This window comes from Scomber scombrus, chromosome 22 (assembly GCF_963691925.1).
Source record: "Scomber scombrus chromosome 22, fScoSco1.1, whole genome shotgun sequence".
Classification (NCBI taxonomy): Eukaryota; Metazoa; Chordata; class Actinopteri; order Scombriformes; family Scombridae; genus Scomber; species Scomber scombrus.
The window spans coordinates 5,126,633-5,147,068 of NC_084991.1; the positions used below are offsets into that span (position 1 = coordinate 5,126,633).

The following is a 20,436-nucleotide window of genomic DNA, read 5'->3' on the forward strand; positions in this document are numbered from 1 at the left end:
CCCACAATATTTGATGGATCAAAAACTCACTAACATACAGCAAACTCATAAAATAATCTAGAGCAAAGAATCCACAGAGCAAGATGGTGATGGTACTATGGACTGCCTAAATTACACATCACACTTCTCTCATCTATGACCCAGATGTAAGGAAGCAGAAGAGAAGAGCTGGTTATACGGACAGCGCTGCCCTGAGTGTCAGCTAGGTCGCTCGATAGTGTGTTCATGTCTGCGTTAACAGAGGCAGGCAGGGGAAAAAAGAGAAAAAAAGAAAATCATAATAAAAAAGGCGACTAAATGCTCCACTAATCCGGCTGTGAATGAGAGCGGCTCGCTGCAGCAGTTCTTTTATGCTCTGTCGATTCCACAGGGGGATAAACACAACGCTGAGCCAGCACCCAGCGCACCCTCACCATCCCCACTGCACTGCAAGCACTGCGGATTACCTCATTTTATGTCAGTTAACCCATTTAAGCCTACCGACCACTACGGCAGCCAAAAGTAGGCAGAGGGCTTTCAGGTGACGTAACGCACCCTCTGGCGGCCATAATGGGGGTCCTCCTCTCAAGTAGAGGACAGGCTTTCAAACTGTCTAAAGGTTTGAAAAAAAGGCATAGTTGATTTCATTGTTGACTTTTGACAGAAAAATGGTTGTTGAATTATGAGCTTTGATAAATAGTCTTTTAATAATAGTGATATTCCACCAAATTAAAGTTACTCATTATATGACACACAAACCAACTTTTGTAGCTACTACCTTTCATTTTGTAAAACTGTGACCTTGTTCAGGGTAAAGCTGTTTTACTACCAAACTTAATCTATAAATTAAGTTTTGAACAGTTTTTGCTCAATTATCATATAACTGTCCATGTTACTTGCTTAGCTTGCTAGTTAGTTAGCAAGTGGTCTGCTAGCTACCTATCACAGTCTTGTTAACACATTTACCACACAACACATTTATCCAGCAACTAGCATTATTAATAGCTAAAATATTAGCAACTATATAAAACTTGCTTGAAATAGCATTTTTAGTTTTTAATCTATGATGCTAATAGCTAATTAGCTTTTGTTAAACATCTGTTGCTTGTATATTTTGACTGAAAGTTAGCAAGTGATGTGCCAGCTATGACAGTCTTGTTAACACATCTAATTAGCAATACCCTGACTTAATTTAGCCAGTGACTAGCTTTTTTTAATAGCTAGCATGTTAGCATTAAAACTATCTTGAAATAGTATTTTGCAGCTTATTTAATGTATTATGCTAATTAGCTTCTGTTTAACATCTATTGCTTGTTTAGCTTGATAGTTAGTTAGCAAGTGGTCTGCTTGCTAGCTATCACAGTCTTGTTAACACAACTAATTTGTAATACCCCGACTTTACTTAGCCACCCACTAGCATTATTAATAGCTCGCATGTTAGCATTAAAACTAGCTTGAAATAGCATTTTTCAGTTAATTATGATGCTAATTAGCTTAATGGAAACAGGTTATTGGTACTGGTGTCCACTTTAACCATTCACTACTAACTGGACCTCTCACTAGTTGCTAGTTCAATTTTATGTAGAGCTATTGTAGAAGACTAGTACTAAAAACTGTAATAATGTAACTGTAATAATAATAATAATAATAATAATAATCCCAAAAAGATAATCCAGGTGCATTGAAACATTAGAAATATGGTAGCTCTGTGGTGCTGAAATACAAAAAGTCCTACAATAAATCCAGTATGCATCTAGTATATACTCAATACATCAAGTCAAACTCTCCAGGACCACCCACTCAAAATACATTTCTACTATATGTCATGTCTATTATTTATGTCTCGAACACTCCATCATTGATTGACTGTGCTTTCTTCACACTATATATAGAGTTCTTAATGTAAAATATTAATTAAAAGTATATAATTTGAGTACTTTACCTTCTTTACCACCCTAGTAACATCTATTTTTTAAATCCTGTTAGGATTTTGGCGTTGAAAACAGTTCATGCACTTCTAGAAACTACAGTACAACTGCTGTAATTATTAATAAGCCTTATCTATTAAATAAATAAAACCCTTGGGTGAAAAAATCCTCAACTTAGTCATATGGAACAAAAGTGTGTGTGTGTGTGTGTGTGTGTGTGTGTTACAGCCACTGATCAGAGACAGCATATGCTTATCTAAAAGTACCACGCCAGCATTTTTGTCTGACCCCTTTTATACAGTGTAACACAGCGCTCCATGTCCACTGATGCAAAGCATTACCGTCGAGTCACGCCCGGCAACATCAGTCTGACAGCCGGTTGCCAGGACGATGCCAACGGGGTGGAGTCTGTGCAGAAGCCTGAGAAGGAGGGATGAACACACAGGGGAAAGTAGATTATATAGCCTAATGAAAACATGAGGTGTTGCCTTATCCTCCAGTGTGACCATCTCCTATCCTTACCTACTTCCTTCTTTCCTTTACGCTTTACTATTTGCTCTTCATCATTTTGTCCTCTGCCTTCTTCCTCCCCTCTCTCCCTTCATGCCTCTTTTTGTTGTTTCCTTCCTCCCCTGTGCCCTCCTTTCTTTCCCCTCTCCCTGTTTTCATTCATTCCCCTTCTGTTTCCATACCTGCCTCCCTTCTCTCGTTTTTTTCCTCCTTGCCATCCCTCTATCTACTTCTACCCTACTTTCTTTCCATTCCTCTTTTTCCTGTCCTGTAGCTTTATCTTCCTTTTCTCTCCTTCTGCTTAACACCATCCGTCTGCCCCTCCCTGCATCCTTCCTCATTCCCTCCTCCCTCGTTCCTCTCTAGCCTTGAAGCAAAGCTAGCCAGTCGTCAGGATGTTGTATCCTAGCAACAGTGACATCCCGCCCCATTCGGTATCAGGATGAACCAAATTAAATGTTTCGGATGAAGAGAAGGAGCAGGAGAAGAGTAGACACTGTGATAGGGGGGAGTGGAAGGGGAGGATAATACCAATCAGCTGATATGAGTTGACTTAGTATAGTACTGGATCACATGTTAATCACACAGTGTTCATTTTAAAAATTAAACACTACATGCACATATTGAAGTTCACTTTGTTTTTTCCTATGTCCTTTGGAAACTAACCCTTCATAGTCAGTAATCACAAATTCATGATTCCAAAAATGTGAGGAAGGCAAAGGGATGAAGACCTTTTAAGTGTACTCATCAATGATGCATTAGATTAAAAAAGAAGTCCCTATCATTCATTAGAACAATGTGCCATCTTTATATCTATCACAGAAAGAAAAAAGTTCTTCTTAAAGAACATTCTCCAGAGGTTTGGTGGAGTTGATATTTAGTTTATGGTTGGAAAAAGTACAAGAAAGTTATGTCGATAAATATTGACTGAAAACAGTGTTAGTTCCTGTCTCTTTTTGACCTGAAAAACATCACCAGAAAATGTAAAAATACTCCCGAAAAACTCTGTAATGGCGATCTGGTCTGGATTCACTGTCTTGGTGAATGTATGCCATGAGATGGGCTTGAACCTTAAAGAATGAACTCACTAGACAACACAACTGTCACTGCTGTAACACTGCTGCGATGAAAAGGACATTTTCACTCAAAGTCAGCTCAACTTAGCATCGTAACCAGCTTGAGTTGAGAAAGACATGAAGGAGGAAGGAAAGACAGAAAGAGGAAGGAGAGCAGTGTTTTTGAGCATGAATTTTCTCAAGTGAAATTGAAAGTCATTCAGAGTGACCTCACTGCAGCAATCAGGAAGCCCCTCTGTTCCGCTTGAAAGACAATAAACCCATCTGAACTTCAACAAAAAGTCGTCATCACTTGTGAGTACAGTAACATTTTCTCTTTTTAAATTAGGAGCATTAAGACTTAATGCAGCAGTATTTAAAATGTTGCCGTTTTTTGACTCGACACTTTAGGTTCAAAGTTATTGACTATGCAGTTTTCTACATACATTATTTCACTTCTACTTTTGTTCTTAGTCTGTAGACATGGCAGCTGCGAGCAACTTTCTATCCGAAGATCAGTTTCTGTGCTCCATCTGTCTGGATGTGTTCACTCATCCAGTCACCACACCATGTGGACACAACTTCTGCAAGAACTGCATCACGGAACACTGGAATACTAAAGTCCAGAGTCAGTGTCCAATGTGTAATAAGTGTTTTGACAGAAGACCAGAGCTGCATGTCAACACTTTCATATCTGAGATGGCTGCTCAGTTCAGACAGTCATGTGTAAAGGACACCACTAGCTGCTCAGAGCAAAAACAAGCCAAATCAGCAGAGGTTCTATGTGATGTCTGCACTGAAACCAAACTCAAGGCTGTGAAATCCTGCCTGGTTTGTTTGGCCTCCTACTGTGAGACTCACCTGGAGCCTCATCAGAGGATCCCAGGCCTGAAAAAACACAAGCTAATTGATCCTGTGAAGAACCTGGAAGACAGGATGTGTAAGAAACACGATCGACCTCTGGAGCTGTTCTGCAAGACTGATCATACATGTGTTTGTCGGTTCTGTACTGAGACAAGTCACAAGAGACATCATATTGTTTCTTTGAAAGATGAATATGAAGGAAAGAAAGCAACACTCGGCGAGACAGAGGCTGAAATTCAGAAGATGATCCGGGAGAGACAAGTGAAGATTTGGGACCTCAAACACTCAATGGAGCTCAGCAAAGAAGAGGCAGACAGAGAGCTTGCTGATGGTGTGCAGGTCTTTGCTAATATGATGGATTCTGTTGAGGAATGTCTTGCAAAACTTATTGAGATGATTGAAGAGAAGCAGAAAAAAACTGAGAAACAGGCTGAAGGTTTCATCAAAGAGCTGGAAGAGGACATCTCTGAGCTGATGAAGAGAAATGATGAACTGCAGCATCTTTTACACGCTGAAGACCACCTCCAGTTCCTCCAAAGCTTTCCATCTCTGAACTCTGCTCCACCCAGCAAAGACTGGACAGAGGTCAGACTTCACTCATCATATGAGGGGACTGTGAGGAGAGCTGTGGCTCAGCTGGAGGAAACACACAGTAAAGAGATGAAGAGGCTGCTTGAGGCTGAACTGAAGATGGTCCAGCAGTATGCAGTGAATGTGACTGTCAATCAGGAAACAGCACATCCTAAACTTATCATATCACATAATGGGAAAGAAGTCAGTCACGGTGAGGTAAAACAGAATCTTCAAGACAACCCAGGACGATTTTCCTCATGTTGTGGTGTCTTAGGAAAGCAGGGCTTCACTTCAGGGAGATTTTACTATGAGGTTCGGGTTAAAGGGAAAACTGACTGGACTTTAGGAGTGGCCAGAGAGTCAATAAATAGGAAGGGGGAAATTAAGGTTTGCCCCAGGAATGGCTACTGGACTGTATGGTTGAGAAAAGGAAACGTATATCATGCTAATACCAGTCCTCCTGTCCTTCTTTCGCCGAAGTTACAGCCTCAGAAGGTGGGGGTGTTTGTGGATTATAAGGAGGGTCTGGTCTCCTTTTATGATGTAGATGCTGCCGATCTTATCTACTCCTTTACTGGTTGTAAGTTCAAAGAGAAACTCTTTCCGTACTTTAGCCCATGTTCGAATGATGGTGGTAAAAACTCTACCCCTCTGATTATCTCTCCTGTCGGTAACACATATTTGAATAATGATTAGTTTTCTAAAGAAAGAACTTCATTGGATCATGTGAACAACAAAACAAATTTAGCTCCTTGTATGACGAGGCTACAAAATGAATTTAAACTGGACTGAAAACCAAGTAAACCTTTGACCAAATCAATATCCATAGCTAAAGTAATCAGTATCACATTAATGCTAAAGGAGGTTACTTGTAGTGTCAAACCTACACCTTAATAGAGCTTTTTAGTTTCTTTTGGCTAATACATGTTATACATTTACTATATGGCTATATACAATACCTGCAACGCACCACACAGCATTTAATGTAAAGAGCCAAAGTGTTTTTTAGGATACCCAATCAGAGCTGAATATTGGACTTACCTTCATCAAGTGACAAGCAATATGATTCCAACGGAAGGATAACATTTTTTCATATTTACTGCATGTGTAAAAGGCTATTGTTTGCTAATATGATAGCCATGGCAACTTTAAAGATTGATAATATATCAGGGCTATATGTGATTTAGCTTGTTTTAAAGTTCTTTTGGACCCTCGTGGCCAAACATCAATTAATGCAACTTTAACAGAGGGTTGTAAAGTAAAATGTATTTAAAATATGCTTTTGTGCTTCAATTCTAAGGTGGTATGATATAAATGTAAATGTCAAATGGAAGTTTATAAGATAAATAGACAATTAGCTAAAGACATCTATAGAAATAACAGGAATCATGGGACCACGTGGATCGACTCTTAATTTACATTTTTGTTTATCATTTCTTATTATCGCTCATAAGAATAATTTTCTGTTCAATATAATTTAATATTATACCTGTAATATTTCTTTACAAATGTATCACATTACAAAAAAAGTAATCATGACTGACAAACATTTTTAAAGGTTGCTTTGAAAACTTGAGGTTGTTTGTGAAAACTGAATATACTGTATACATACCAAATGGACATTTTCTGAAAAGCAGCTGCTGAGTAAGATAGAATTGATTATTATGTATTTACATTAAAGAATTTTTAAAAAGTGAAGTTAAAATGTCCATGAATCCTCTGTGTATCATCGATGTTTTTATTCCTCAAAAATTGATTAACAGAATTCAAGACATAAGATGGAACTTTAGTCGGAGTCAGAACTGATTACTTTTTGGTACATATGTCTCTTGTTACTCAAATTAGATAAATGTGTTCTCTGCCAAATGTGTGGCTATAATCATGTCCAAATATGAAGCAGGATATAAAGCATTTGACTACCAGGTCACCTGAAGGAGGAGACAGAGCAACACAAGAAAATGGGAATGTTTAAGTGTCATTTTCCTAAAAACGAAACTGAAAGTAACTCAGAGCGTCAGATGAGCCGCAGTCAAACACGTCTGCAAAACTCTAGTGAAAAAGTAAAAGTGCTTCAACAAAGACCTTCTTATGAACCTTCGATAAACAAGGTAAGCACAGTAAGCACAGTGCTGCCATCATAACAATAATATTTGTTCCGTTTCTTGTTATAATGTCTCGTTTAAACGCGACGCTTTATGTTAAGATGTTTTTGTATCAAGATGTTTTCAGATCTCGTTATGATGGCATAACAACGTGTCTTAATTAAACAAGAAACTTTTCTTCTTTTACATGATTGATTTGTTGTTGTAACGAGAGACATGGTAGACTAGCAACCACAGGCTGAAATATGATTGATCAATAATAAAATGATTAATCAATCATAACATAATTGATCCATGCGGCAGGATGTTTTCATACAGCTGTGAGCTGCTCTCCTATGCGTAATTCTGAGTGGATGTGGTGTCAAATGAAATGATTGTAGGGGTCTGTGCAGTGTTCTCTACCTGACTGCACATATTATTCAACAAGAACACATCTCCTCCCCCCTGCCACCCACCTGACAGCACACAGAGGATTTGATATTTATGATGCTCTCAGTGATAGAAGTAACTCAGATCCTTTACTTACCCACCAGTACAGAAAACAATATTACAAGTTCTGCATGAATCCTACTTAAGTAAAAGTACTGCAGTATTATGAGTGATGTAGTATGCAGTATTACAGTACAAGTACTGCAGTATTATGAGTGATGTAGTATGCAGTATTACAGTACAAGTAGTGGTTTGGTCCCTCTGACTGATATATTATTATATATGACATCATTAGATTATTAATAGTGAAGCATCAGTGTTAGAGCAGCATGTTACTGTTGTAGCTGCTGGACAATGTGTTGTATTTGAAAAGGGTGTTATATTATCCATCCATCCTCTTCCATCAACTTACCAATTTACATTAAAATACCATAAGTTTGTTTTAATGAGATACTAATTTTGTGAAATCATGTATAATAAATCATGTATAATAAATTGGAATCTGGTAATAAATCTCAAATTTTAAACTACAATTATCTTTGAATCAAAAAGGATCAAGGTTGTAAGGAGAATGGTTTCAAATGGTCTACTATGCTGCCTAGTAAATCAAATCAAACACCTAACATTGATTAATTGATTTGTAGCCATTTCAGAAGTTCCTCTTTATGTGAATTTTGCTCCAACAATTCTAAAATGAAGATTTTAAAAATGAAATGCGTATTATATATGAAAATAATACACAGTGAGCTTTGGTCGTATTTCACCAATAAATGTTATATCTTTAACACATATATTAAGACAAAACATGTTCATGTTATTTATTCCTGTTTTCACTTTTGATGTTTGTCTGTAGACATGGCAGCTGCGAGCAACTTACTATCCGAAGATCAGTTTCTGTGCTCCATCTGTCTGGATGTGTTTACTCATCCAGTCACCATACCATGTGGACACAACTTCTGCAAGAACTGCATCACAGAACACTGGAATATTAATTCACAGTGTCAGTGTCCAATGTGTAAAGAGCGTTTTGCCAGAAGACCTAAACTGAGGGTCAACACCTTCATATCTGAGATGGCTGCTCAGTTCAGAGAGTCAGTTCAAAAGAAAAACAGCAGCTCAGAGCAACGACAAGCAAAGACAGGAGATGTTCTCTGTGATTTCTGCACTGAAACCAAACTGAAGGCCGTGAAGTCCTGCGTGGTGTGTCTGACCTCCTACTGTGAGACTCACCTGGAGCCTCATCAGAGGATCCCAGGCCTGAAAAGACACATGCTGATTGATCCTGTGAAAAACCTGGAAGACAGAATGTGTAAGAAGCATGATCGACCTCTGGAGCTGTTCTGCAAGACTGATCAGATGTGTTTGTGTCTTTCCTGTGCTGAGACAGGTCACAAGGGGCACCGCATTGTTCCTCTGATAGACGAACATGAGGGGAGGAAGGCTGAGCTGGGAAAGAAAGAGGCTGAAGTTCAGCAGATGATCCAGGAGAGACGACTGAAGATTGATCAGATCAAACAGTCAGTGAAGCTCAGCAAGGAAGATGCAGACAGAGAGACAGCAGCCAGTGTGCAGGTCTTCAATGATCTGATAAAGGCTGTTGAGAGACATCTGGTTGAACTTGTTGAGATGATTGAAGAGAAACAGAAAACAACAGAGAAACAGGCTGAAGGCTTCATTAAAGAACTGGAAGAAGAAATCTCTGAGCTGATGAAGAGAAGTGCTGAGCTGAAGCAGTTGTCACACAATGAAGACCACCTCCAGCTCCTCCGAAGCTTCCCATCCCTGACCCCTGCTCCACCCACCAAAGACTGGACAAAGGTTAAAGTTCAATCATCGTATGAGAAGACTTTGAGGAGAGCTGTGGCTCAGCTGGCGAAAACACTCAGTGAAGAGATGAAGAACATGTGTGCTGCTGTTGAGCTGAAGAGGGCCCAGCAGTATGCAGTGGATGTGACTCTTGATCCAGATACAGCACATCCTAATCTCAGCCTGTCCTATGATGGGAAACAAGTATATTGCGGTGATGTAAAAAAGAATCTCTTGGACAACCCAAAGAGATTTTCCTCTTGTGCAGTCTTAGGACAGCAGAGTATCTCTTCAGGAAAGTTTTACTATGAGGTTCAGGTTAAAGGGAAAACTAAATGGGATTTAGGAGTGGTCAGACAGTCCATCAGCAGGAAGGGAGACAACACAATGTGCCCTGAGAATGGCTACTGGGCTATATGGTTAAGAAATAAAGATGAGTACAGAGCTCTTGCTGGTCCTTCAGTCCGTCTCGCTCTGAGGTTTCAGCCTCAGAAGGTGGGGGTGTTTGTGGATTATGAGGAGGGTCTGGTCTCCTTTTATGATGTAGATGCTGCAGCTCTTATTTACTCCTTTACTGACTGTACCTTCACTGAGAAACTCTATCCATACTTCAGTCCCTGTCCTAGTGATGGTGGGAAAAACTCTGCACCTCTGATCATCTCTCGTGGTAGTCACATGCATTAGACTATTTGTACATTTGCTAAGAAAAAAAATGTGTCTCCTTTAGGCTTACACACATAGACCTGGAAAGTTTAACTTACACTAATCAGTATTTTATATATAAACAGTGACTCAAATTACGATATGCAATTTTGAGGATTCGCTTGCAGCAACAAACCCACAGAGACTTCAGAGATTCACTGTAGGTCTACAAAGTTTTATAGCCTAATTTATACAATCATAAAATTCTCCCATCAGCCCTGTTTCAATTTGCATTAGAGGGCTGCTGTTTTTGGCAAAAAAGCTCTGACAAATGCAATGAAGGCTTCCTGTCGTGCACCAATAGTCAGATAAAGTTTGCAACTTTTCCCTATTGTTTTAGGATAATTTCCTGGTGATAATGGACACTTGCAAGTTGATGAAGGCTGTCAAAATGCACCATTCATTTTGTGAAATCAGGAGGGTGAACCATCTAATTTGGAAAAGATGGTTTGGAAGATGGTAAAGGTTCAGTGTTTACCTGCAATGTTGAGACTTCTCAAGTACAATTTGTTTGTGGCATTGAAGGAACTGGTCCCTCAATTGGGACACGGTTTGCAAGTCAGCTTGCCTTTCATTTCTAAAGTGTAAATAAGAGCCACATTGGTATTTAAAAGGTGCAATGTGTAGCATTTAGTAGATCGGACTTGGCAAAAAAATATAGTATAATATTCACAGGTACATTTTATTAGTTTATAATCACCTGAAAATAAGTATTGTTGTGTTTTTGTGACCTTAGAATGAGCCCTTTATGTTGCACCGCCATGTTTCTACAGTAGCCCAGAACAGACAAACCAAACACTGGATCTAGAGAGGACCTTTCATGTTTTTCACAGACACTGTAGGCTCTCCTACATGCTGGGAAGGGGAGGTGTACAAATTGGGTTGCAATCTGCAACCTCACCACTAGGTGCCACTAAATCTTACACAATAGTCATTAAAACACAGTAAGATCATCTTGAGTTTCAGTAATGATGTATTTCTAATTGAAACTGAATATTTGGACACGGTTTCTGTCAGATGTGATTGGGTCTTTAAAACGTGAGCATGACTTAGTGAATACAGCGCAATAAAGAACAGCAAAGGGACATGGACCTGTAGGAATGTTCATGTTGTAAGATGAGGAGGGCAAGGATAACTGTTAAACAAATCACTTATACTTCAATCACATTCTTCCGCAATGCAAACAAAGCCGAACAGGCCGAAAACCAAACGTGCTACTATGATATTGGTCTGCTAGCTATGAGTTAACAGACAAGCGGTTTTAAATTATGGGCAGGATTAGCTTGTTACATAATATTTGATAGATACTTTTCTCTAACTGCCCTTTATTTTAAGATGAGTCATCAAAAATATTTCTTATGAAAAAAAGTGGGGTTTTGATATTAGAATTATTTACAATGTAACAACAAATAAATAAAAAACAGACCCAGCAACAGGATGATAATTTTAGAATTAGATTAAAATATGTATTTTTCATGTCACTGTGTCTTTCAAACTGTAATGTTTTCTTTTCATATCAAGGCTAATTTCAAATAGTCATGAATTCAACGGTTCCTCCCTCCTTCCCTCACTCACCTTCTTCTCTGCCTCCCTACTTTCCTTTTCTGCTTGTAATCCTGTTTGTCCAATTTTCTTTCCTTTTACCCTGCTCCCAATTTCCTTTCTCCCTGCTCTTTTGTCTTCCGTTCTTTACTTCTCTCCACTCTCTTCCTTCATTGCCAATAAAAATCACCTCCTCCCCCATATTCCATACAGCTGTTTTTGTCTCCCTGCCTCCTTTCCTGTACTACCTCCCAAAATAACATCTTCCTTCCTCCTTCCTATCTCTCCCTCTCGCTCCATCCTCCATACCCAGTCCCACATCTAGTTCCTTTGCCTCCTATTCTGCCTTTTTTCTTCCTAACAAACTGCTTTCTTCCCTTCTCAAACTCTTCATTCCTCCTTCCACCTTCCTTCTTTCTCTCCCTCCATCCCTGCATGGGCAAACCAAGCAGCACCGGGGCATTGATGCAGAGTAGGAAAGGGACAGAGTGGGGATTGATATCAGATATTTTGTTATCTGAGAGGGGACAGGGAGGACTGTTCTGCTCGCCTGACCTTCGTCAACGTCCTTGGCTCTGGAAATGACACCAGGCCAACTAAATCAAACAACTGCTTGGACAGACCCATGCTTCTCAAGCACTTTACTTCAAAGACTTAATTTGAAATTCAAGGACACTGGTTAGGTTTTTTTTTGCTTGTTTTTTTAGTTTGATATTTTAGGATTTCATAAGTTGTTGTTTTTTTACTGTATGGTTTAATGTTAACACTCTCATATACCTAGTTTCTTTTAAGATTTGAGGTGTGTGGGAACATGTGACATATTGTATAAAATCTTGAACTTGTCTCTTGTAATTATTTCATTAATGTATTTTGTGTCTTGTCCTTTAAACTAAGCGATAATGAACACATGAATTAACAACAGGTGAAAGTATTTCGTAAGACGACATGTTCTCTGGTAAATCCCTCTTTCACATGCTTACCTTTTAGTGCAGTCTTTTACCTCTGGTAGCTGCACAAACTAAAGGTTAGGTCCTGTACTTAAGCAACAATTTGAAGGTAGTTATGCTTTGCTGTATTACAATTCAGGGGAAAATATTGTACTTTTTACTTTACTACATTTATTTGGCACAAAAATCCTATGATGAGTTTACAATATATACCATATATGTACCAAGCAGAAACTGACAAAGTGCTTTAGTTAAAATGAGCCCCACCTCAACCAGCTACATTAAAATGCTGCTTACATGTTTATAGCAGCAATAATCTGATAATATATGATATGATCACATTGCAATGACAGAGACCATTCTGCTACTTCTGGTACTGTATTTTGTTGCTAATATTTCTTAAATAGGCTACGAACACTGGTAATACTTACCAACTGGTGCTGAGCTGTAAAAAGACTCTACATCCCCATCTAGTGGTGACAAAATGTTTTCAAACAACGATGAGAGAGCATTTCTCCCTCCATCATTCTGCATTTACATATTAGTGGTTTTATCTGTTGAAATGTCAATAACTAATTTAAGAGAACAATTAAATTATAGCCATTGGTTCATTTGGTGATTTAAAATTGAAATGCTAATGCAGATCTCAATTCATGTTTTAAAGCTTATATTTGAGATTTAAAAGCTTGTCGCATCAAAGTATCACATGTACTGACATTACAGAAGAGAAAAGAAAATAGAAAAAGATTCATTTTATAATTGTCATAAATGAATGACTATTATTAATGGGTACTAATAAAGGAGATTGTTGAAAGTTGAAGATTGCTTATTTAATGATACAATAGCAACCTTGTAAACAATATTAATTAATTTGAAGTAAATCTGATTTAAATGTAGGAATTTCATTTTTGTCTATCTGCTATATGCCTGCCATACACACAAACGCGCACACACAATCCCATGCATCTATTGGATCTTATTGGTATTCATTTATTTCTCATTTCCATTTTGTTTTTCTCATGTTATTTAATTATTTTCTCCAATCTAGCTGAGTCTTGGTCTACATTTTGACTTTTGTTTTATTCTTATGCTGAAATGTCTCAATAAGCATAACTTCACCTAAACGTCTTAGTCATTTGCATAATCATACATGATGTTCATGTGTTTTAATTGTATCAATGTTGCACCTCGCTGCAAAATAAATTAAAAATTGCTATTTTGGACAAACTAAACGCTAGTGATAACCAATTAATAAACAAGTTATAAATGCCATATACAGTTGCTTTGGACAATGATGTGTCTGTACATTAAACATAGACAATAGACTCAGGTTGTCATTTGTTTTTATTCTGTGTTATGTTACATGTGACCATAAACTTCCAGGAAGTTATAGTTGCCATTGGGATACAGTAAATATATTCATGTACTCTGATAGGAAAAAGTGTACTGTTGTTGTTTGTGTGTGTGTGTGTGTGTGTGTGTGTGTGTGTGTGTTAGGAGGTTGGGGGGCAGTGGCAAGTGTGCACAAGTTGAGGACAGTCGCTTGTGTGTGCCGTCGAGTAACGAGGAGTGGAATTAAACCAACTGTTTTAAAAATTTTAAAATCAGTTTTGAAAAAAACAAAGAAAAGAGAACAGTGGTCTAATGCTACAAGCAGAAAAAATTAACAACTCACATACAAAAGAGGAATAAATAAAATGTATTATTTTACAGAAACAGCAACAACAGACAGCAGAGATGTTTATTTCCCTCTGAATTTTGGTGTGTGAGAGAGAGAGAGTGAGAAAGAGAGACAAAGACGACAATGGAGTGGAGTGATCTCTCGCTCCCTCTCTCTTGTGGCAGGAATCAGCATCCGGAAACCTACGGGTGCGTTACTATGGCGACGCTTTCTGGTGGGAAGGCAGGAGCCGGGTGGGGCTGCGAGTTGTGGAGCCGGAGTCAGACTCGATTCTAAGGCTTCGTATGGCACGTCCGCTCTAAAACACTACAGTGACTACAGCCGCAGCCGGAGTCCCAGTCCCAACAACGCCTATATTCCTGATCATCCCCCTCATTTTAAGAATGGGACTCATGCCACGTCTGTATGCTCCACACCGCCACCCCCCTCACATCCCTGCCACCCTCCTATCACCTCCCTATAACCCCTTATCTACACCCCCTCCCCAGTCCAACTCTAGAAGGCACTGGTATATACTTATTTCTCCACATTCTAACATCTGGATTCTATATTTAGATGAGCGATCGAGGCAATGAGGATACACAATAATACACATACAGATACACACGGGCCAGCCGGGTAACTCACGGGGGTGCAGCTGGCTCCCGACAATGCTACCAGTCTTTCTTTATTACCTGTGTTAGCGTTACAAAGTTTTCATCGCTTAACAGTCTGCTGACGGCGGAGGCAACCGGATATGTAAACATTGACAAGGCTAACATCATGACAGGCGAAGAGAGATACAAAATCAATGTTCAGATATTGTCCATAAGTGGTTTGTAACTTTTTGAATGGCCTCAAATTGTTGCGTCTATATTTTCAATTACTTGCATCTTAAGAGAAAATCCTGACGGACTGTGTGGTAAAAGGGTCAGGTGTGGCGTCTAATATGTTGCCTTCATCATTGAAAATGGATACAGCTGAAGTTTAGTTTCACTTTCCAAACTTTTTAATATACAAACGAGGTTGTTGGGACTAGAGTTTGTTTTTCTATGGAACAGTACTATACTTAGTCTGTCCTCATAAGCCATAGTCATCATGAGCCAGGGTCCTCATGAGTCATAGTCATCATGAGCCAGGGTCCTCATGAGCCATAGTCATCATGAGCCAGGGTCCTCATAAGTCATAGTTATCATGAGCCACGGTCCTCATAAGTCATAATGATCATGAGCCACGGTCATCATTAGTCATGGTCCTCATAAGTCATGGACGTCATGAGCCATGGTCCTCATAAGTCATGAACCTAATAAGTCATGGTCCTCATGAGCGTCCTCACAAGTCATGGTCCTCACAAGTTGTGGTCCACATAAGCCTGTCAATTTTCAGGCTTGATTATATCTGCCATTTAGTTCTGAACTTCAAAATCCATACTTCTAAATACGAAGGCGACAGATTGGAACTAAAGCTGCGAAATTAATAAATACTGCTAAATAACTGCAACAACTTGAGGTCATGTGGATACATTTCTGATAGGAGTCTGAGTGTGCACCCCACTAATCTGGTTCTCATCCATGTGTATCTAAAGAGTAGTGGACAGAAAGACACACTGGGTTCAAGAGACTGGCTTGTGCACAGAGCGCGGGAGTGTCTATATTGCGAAACCTTGGTGTTGGAACACCACGCGCTACTTGCGAGGAACGAGTCTTCCCGTTAGATATTTACACAGTGAACAGGAGCGACTACTACTCTACACACTGAGTTTGGCTGGTACTTGCGTACATTTGGAATGATTTACTATGGTGGTAGTAATATTTAGAAAAAGTCTATCTCCTCCTCTCACTAGTAGCTTGCTAAATTGTCTATTTCTACATTTCCTGGTTAACATCTGAGGCGCAAAAGCACTGGAAGCTATGATTGATGCTCTGAATTTCATTTTGCCATGAAGGAGTGTGACAAGTTTCTCCTCTCATGGCTAGGTCTGATGTGTGTTTTGAAATTTGAAGACCATCCTGTAGACCAGCTAGTCTAAACGGCTTTCGTTTTAGGTCCACATAGCAGCTAACTTAGCTCTGAAATAACATTTTTTAAAGGAATAGTTTGATGCTTTGGAAAATGCACTTTCTTGCTGAGAGTTAAATGAGAATATTGATACCTCTGTATAGTAATCACAAAGTTAAATATAACAGCCAGTAGTTGGTTAGCTTAGCTTAGCATAAAGACTGGGTGGATTTTGTTACCTGACAGAGCCAGACTAGCATTTTCCCCCTCTTTCTAGTCTTTATGCTAAGCTAAGTTAAGCCACTGCTAGGTCTAGCTTCATATTAAATGGACAGATATTAGAGTAGTATTGACCTTCTCATCTAATAAATCAGCAAGAAATTGAATAAAAGCATTACCCAAATATGAAACTACTCCTTCAACCTGTCTTTAGCTCCAAGAGGGCAGTTTTTAGACTGCCTCACTTAGCTTTGCTGAATCCATATCCAACATCTCGCTAAGAACACTTTGATTAAAATGATACATCAAGTCCCTTTACTTGAATCAACGGCAGTGGTCACTAGCTCATGAAACATCACAAAAATCATCTTCTTTGGCCCTTCGATCCTCCAAACTTCCTCAGAGCAGAAATGTTGATAGTGACGTCCACTGTAAGCACACATTGTTGATAAAAACACTGGACGTTTCCAGTGCGTTTGTGCCTTAAGACCGAATACTGTACAGGGCTAATTTCCTAACCACGCTCCTCTAGCTGTACATGCTACCTATACAATGTTAAAACATCTGACTTTTTTTTTTTTGTTTGTTTGTTTTTTTTTTTTTTTAAACATTGACTTTGTATGCAAAAGGTGGAGTTATATTATACAGCAGAAATTATAGCTTCTGTTCCTTTTGACAATATCCCGTGTTTGTCTTCCTCGGCCATTTCCACTTTTGGGAACCCCAGCTGATATGAAAGTTTCTGATAAAAAAATAAAATAAAAAATAAAAGTCACACAGATTGGACCACTTTGTTTTTCTCTCCCTTATCAACGCCTTTGTCCCGAGCAGACTTCTATTCATAAAGGACACACCAAGCAAAGAAACAAAACAATTTAAAAAAACCATTAAAACATTAAAGGTTTCTTTTTTTAAAATCTGTGTTACCATCTGAGTCGTGGTTCTCGTATCCATGTTAAAAGGTTCCCTGTTGTTTGAGGTGAAATGTGAATCAACAGAGTGGTTTCACTCAATCACAAAGGAAACAAACAGCAGCTACAGATGGCCGCTGTCTTCTTCGCCTCTTACGTCAAAGGCAAATCGATAACCTCCAGAGTGGCAGTCGAGACTTCATCACATCAAACTCCAACAACTTCTCCTTCTGGGCTCATTCTCCGCTTTGAAATCTGTGGATCTTTCCAAAATTTTGGAATGGACTGGTTAAAAATAAATAAGTTTTTTTTTTTAAGTCTATTTTTGTGTGGTAGTCTCTGCTTTTCTGGACGTGTGTAGTTGGATTTAATAAAGACAGGGAAGACGAGACTGTCCTCCACTGTAACACCCAATGTTCAGAGAGTGTGTCTGTGGGTGTGTGAGTGTACCACTCTCTCTGTGGGGTTATGGCTGCTACTTGAAGACATAGTTGATCAGGACCTGAAGGAGGATGAGGAAAATGATGATGACGTAGTCGCGCTGCTGGAGGAAGGAGCCGCCTTCCACCCGGCCTGCCGCACGACTCCGCAGCACGCTGATGCTCCTACAAACACGCAGAGGTTATGAGTGCCTGCTCTTAACCTATACACTAAAGATACAGCTTGACTGAGGTTCTTCTCACCTGTTAATGTCCTCCTGCGTCTGTTTTATGGATTCAATGGCACTTTGAAGTTCACTGAGGTCTGCTCCTTTTTTCCTCAGCCGACTGTTATGTTTGCTTTTGTGTCCTGTAACAAAAAATGTTGCAGTTGAAAGTTTTTATAACAAATATTATTAGAAACTTAGGGTTCACACTGAATCTAAGGTTTTTGGACACTTGAAATGAAGCATATCAGTAAGGAGCTGAATCCCTTTACCCCCATCACCTCCTGAAGAAATCACTAATGACCAACAGGGTGTGCTGTTTACCCACTTTTACAGTCTCTTTCAATGTAATGATTTGGCATTTTTACAGGTTAAAAGTTTTCTAGCTGTCTAAATATTTTTGTTTGAACAGAATTTTATATTTCAGATTGTAGTGAAGACCTGCTACACACTGATATTTAGTAATCTAAAGGCTGTTAAAACATTTATACATGTAAATCAAATCCTTTAATTTTCATATATCATAATATTTAGACTACATACCGTAGTTCAGTAATCCCAAATGTTGATTTTTTACCATTAAATGTGCAGTTAATAGCAAAGTTTCTTCTTGTTGCTTCTGTCTGTGTGTTTGATTGTGACTCACGTTCGCTGCCAGATGAGTCTTGGCGGTCGGGTTCGGGTGAAGAGCATCCGCTTTCGGGGCTCTTGGGTTTATCACTCTTGTGTTTCCTCTTTGGCACCGTTACCTACAGCCACCCACACAAACATATGCACAAAACACACAAAGAGAAACAGGTCAACAAACACGCCGCCCACACCAGCTACATCAAAGTAAAATGACATATAACTACTTACTGTATACAAAGGATACACAACAGAAATTCAAATACACAGCTATAATAAAAGTACAGCTTCATGCATGCACTGTCCCTCCACACACACACACACACACACACACACACAGACACACACACACAGACACACACACACAGACACACACACACACACACACACACACACACACACACACACACACACACACACACACACACACACGGACGCACACTCATAAACATGCTAGTCGGCGTTGGCGCAGTAATGACAGCAGTGCAAGGCGTGCTGGTGCATCAGTGAGTCACATCCATTTAAAAACACTCAGTTAAATGACACAAGCGGCGCCCGACATGAACCCAACCTGCCAAGAGCCTTTCGTTAAGTTCTGATTTAGCTGAAAGGGATTAAATTCTGACTGGATTACAGCTTTTTTTTCTTTCTTAAAGCTTGATTTAATGCGATGCATTTTGCAGCACTGAGGTCTGGTGTCAGGCAAAATGGGTTGGATGGATGATTTAATGTTGGTCGCATGTGAACATTTCAGGTTTGGCCCGACAAAAGCCACTGAATAAAAATGTCTTTCAAAAATATTCCTCCCCAAGAATGATTCTTTCTTTGACTGTTGTAATCACTCCATTGGTTACATTTCTTGCACATATTCAAGGGGTTGATTTGGTTTAATAAGGAATAGATATTATTGCTGCGTAGAGTGTGTAACCAGCAGCCAATCAGAAGCCTGACTGATACAGAGGTACTAGTTTTCTTTTCAGTGCATCATATTTGTGGGTCAAATGCTAAAGCCAATACTTTTGATGGTGACAGTTACTGATTAAAAGACTGAACTGGTTTTGGCACTTGGTAGGTGGTTACTTTGAACAGCACCCCCCCACCACCACACACACTCACACACCATTACACTGACTACACCACAGCAGCCTTCAGCTACTCAACATAACAAGAACCAGAAGCAGCTCAGTAGAAGTTTTTAGACTCAGTGAGTGAACACACAGACGCATGGAAACAAACAAAATGGAGACGACACAGGCGAAGACTGAAGTGAAGTGAGGTGTTGATGTCTGGTGGTTGGTGTGTTGATGGAATGGATGGAGCTGGTCTCTGTATTGGACTTTGTATGGGAGTAAACTAAAGTACCAAAAAATTAATAAATAAATCTAATGCTGCGATTGCAAAGCTCTCTCCATACTGTTACTGTAACATTTAAACAATAAACGAGGGTTTATTATCATTTCATTACATTTCACTTTAGGCCTGTCACAATAACTATCGACTTATCGTACAATAACCTAATTATCAACATCATCATATATATTATATCGGCTTATCGTATGATACATTGACCTGACCTCAGTATTGCCACACTACACATTAGCAGCTAAGAGATTATTCATGTCCCACTGACTAAGCAAGTAGTTGCTTCACATAGGAAATTTCATTTGCAGCTATAGATGCTACCTCCACTTTTATTATAAAGGTGATTGTAGGAACACAATTTAAAAGATGCAGCTTTTTATTGAGTAACACGACAAAAATGAGAACTTGTGTTAAATAATATACATTTACAAATCACGGCTGTTTCATAACATTTTCTACACAGTGGAATAAGTAGTAAATTACAGTAAATTGAGTGTAGTATCCTTTACACACCCTCTACCAAGTACTGGGAAGGTGCCTGAGAATATTATGTAGCTATAGAAATATTTGCTGCAG

General features: G+C 39.1%; 3 protein-coding genes across 4 annotated transcripts in view; 2 read left to right on the plus strand and 1 right to left on the minus strand.

Moving 5' to 3' along the window:
• Positions 1–3,955: 3,955 nt before the first annotated feature.
• On the plus strand, positions 3,956–5,713 carry LOC134004291 (zinc-binding protein A33-like). 2 transcript variants are annotated; one of them, XM_062443513.1, is made up of 2 exons: positions 3,956–4,645; positions 4,760–5,713. In XM_062443513.1, exons 1-2 carry the CDS (start codon positions 3,956–3,958, stop codon positions 5,603–5,605), a joined length of 1,536 nt encoding a protein of 511 aa, XP_062299497.1. In that variant the 3' UTR covers positions 5,606–5,713. The 2 variants fall into 2 exon arrangements, with proteins under 2 accessions (XP_062299497.1, XP_062299496.1); XM_062443512.1 differs by having other exon boundaries at positions 3,956–5,713.
• Positions 5,714–6,956: 1,243 nt separating this feature from the next.
• On the plus strand, positions 6,957–10,334 carry LOC134004292 (E3 ubiquitin-protein ligase TRIM21-like). Its single transcript, XM_062443514.1, has 2 exons — positions 6,957–7,017; positions 8,294–10,334. Exon 2 carries the CDS (start codon positions 8,296–8,298, stop codon positions 9,928–9,930), a length of 1,635 nt encoding a protein of 544 aa, XP_062299498.1. The 5' UTR covers positions 6,957–7,017; positions 8,294–8,295; the 3' UTR covers positions 9,931–10,334.
• A 3,429-nt stretch (positions 10,335–13,763) lies between these two features.
• The window catches only part of osbpl8 (oxysterol binding protein-like 8), a gene marked incomplete in the record, with an annotated part of 87,522 nt that continues 80,849 nt past the window's right edge, over positions 13,764–20,436 (minus strand). The window contains 3 exon segments of the mRNA XM_062443510.1: positions 13,764–17,830; positions 17,909–18,014; positions 18,518–18,620. Of these exon segments, the coding sequence (XP_062299494.1) occupies positions 17,701–17,830; positions 17,909–18,014; positions 18,518–18,620 (339 nt within the window).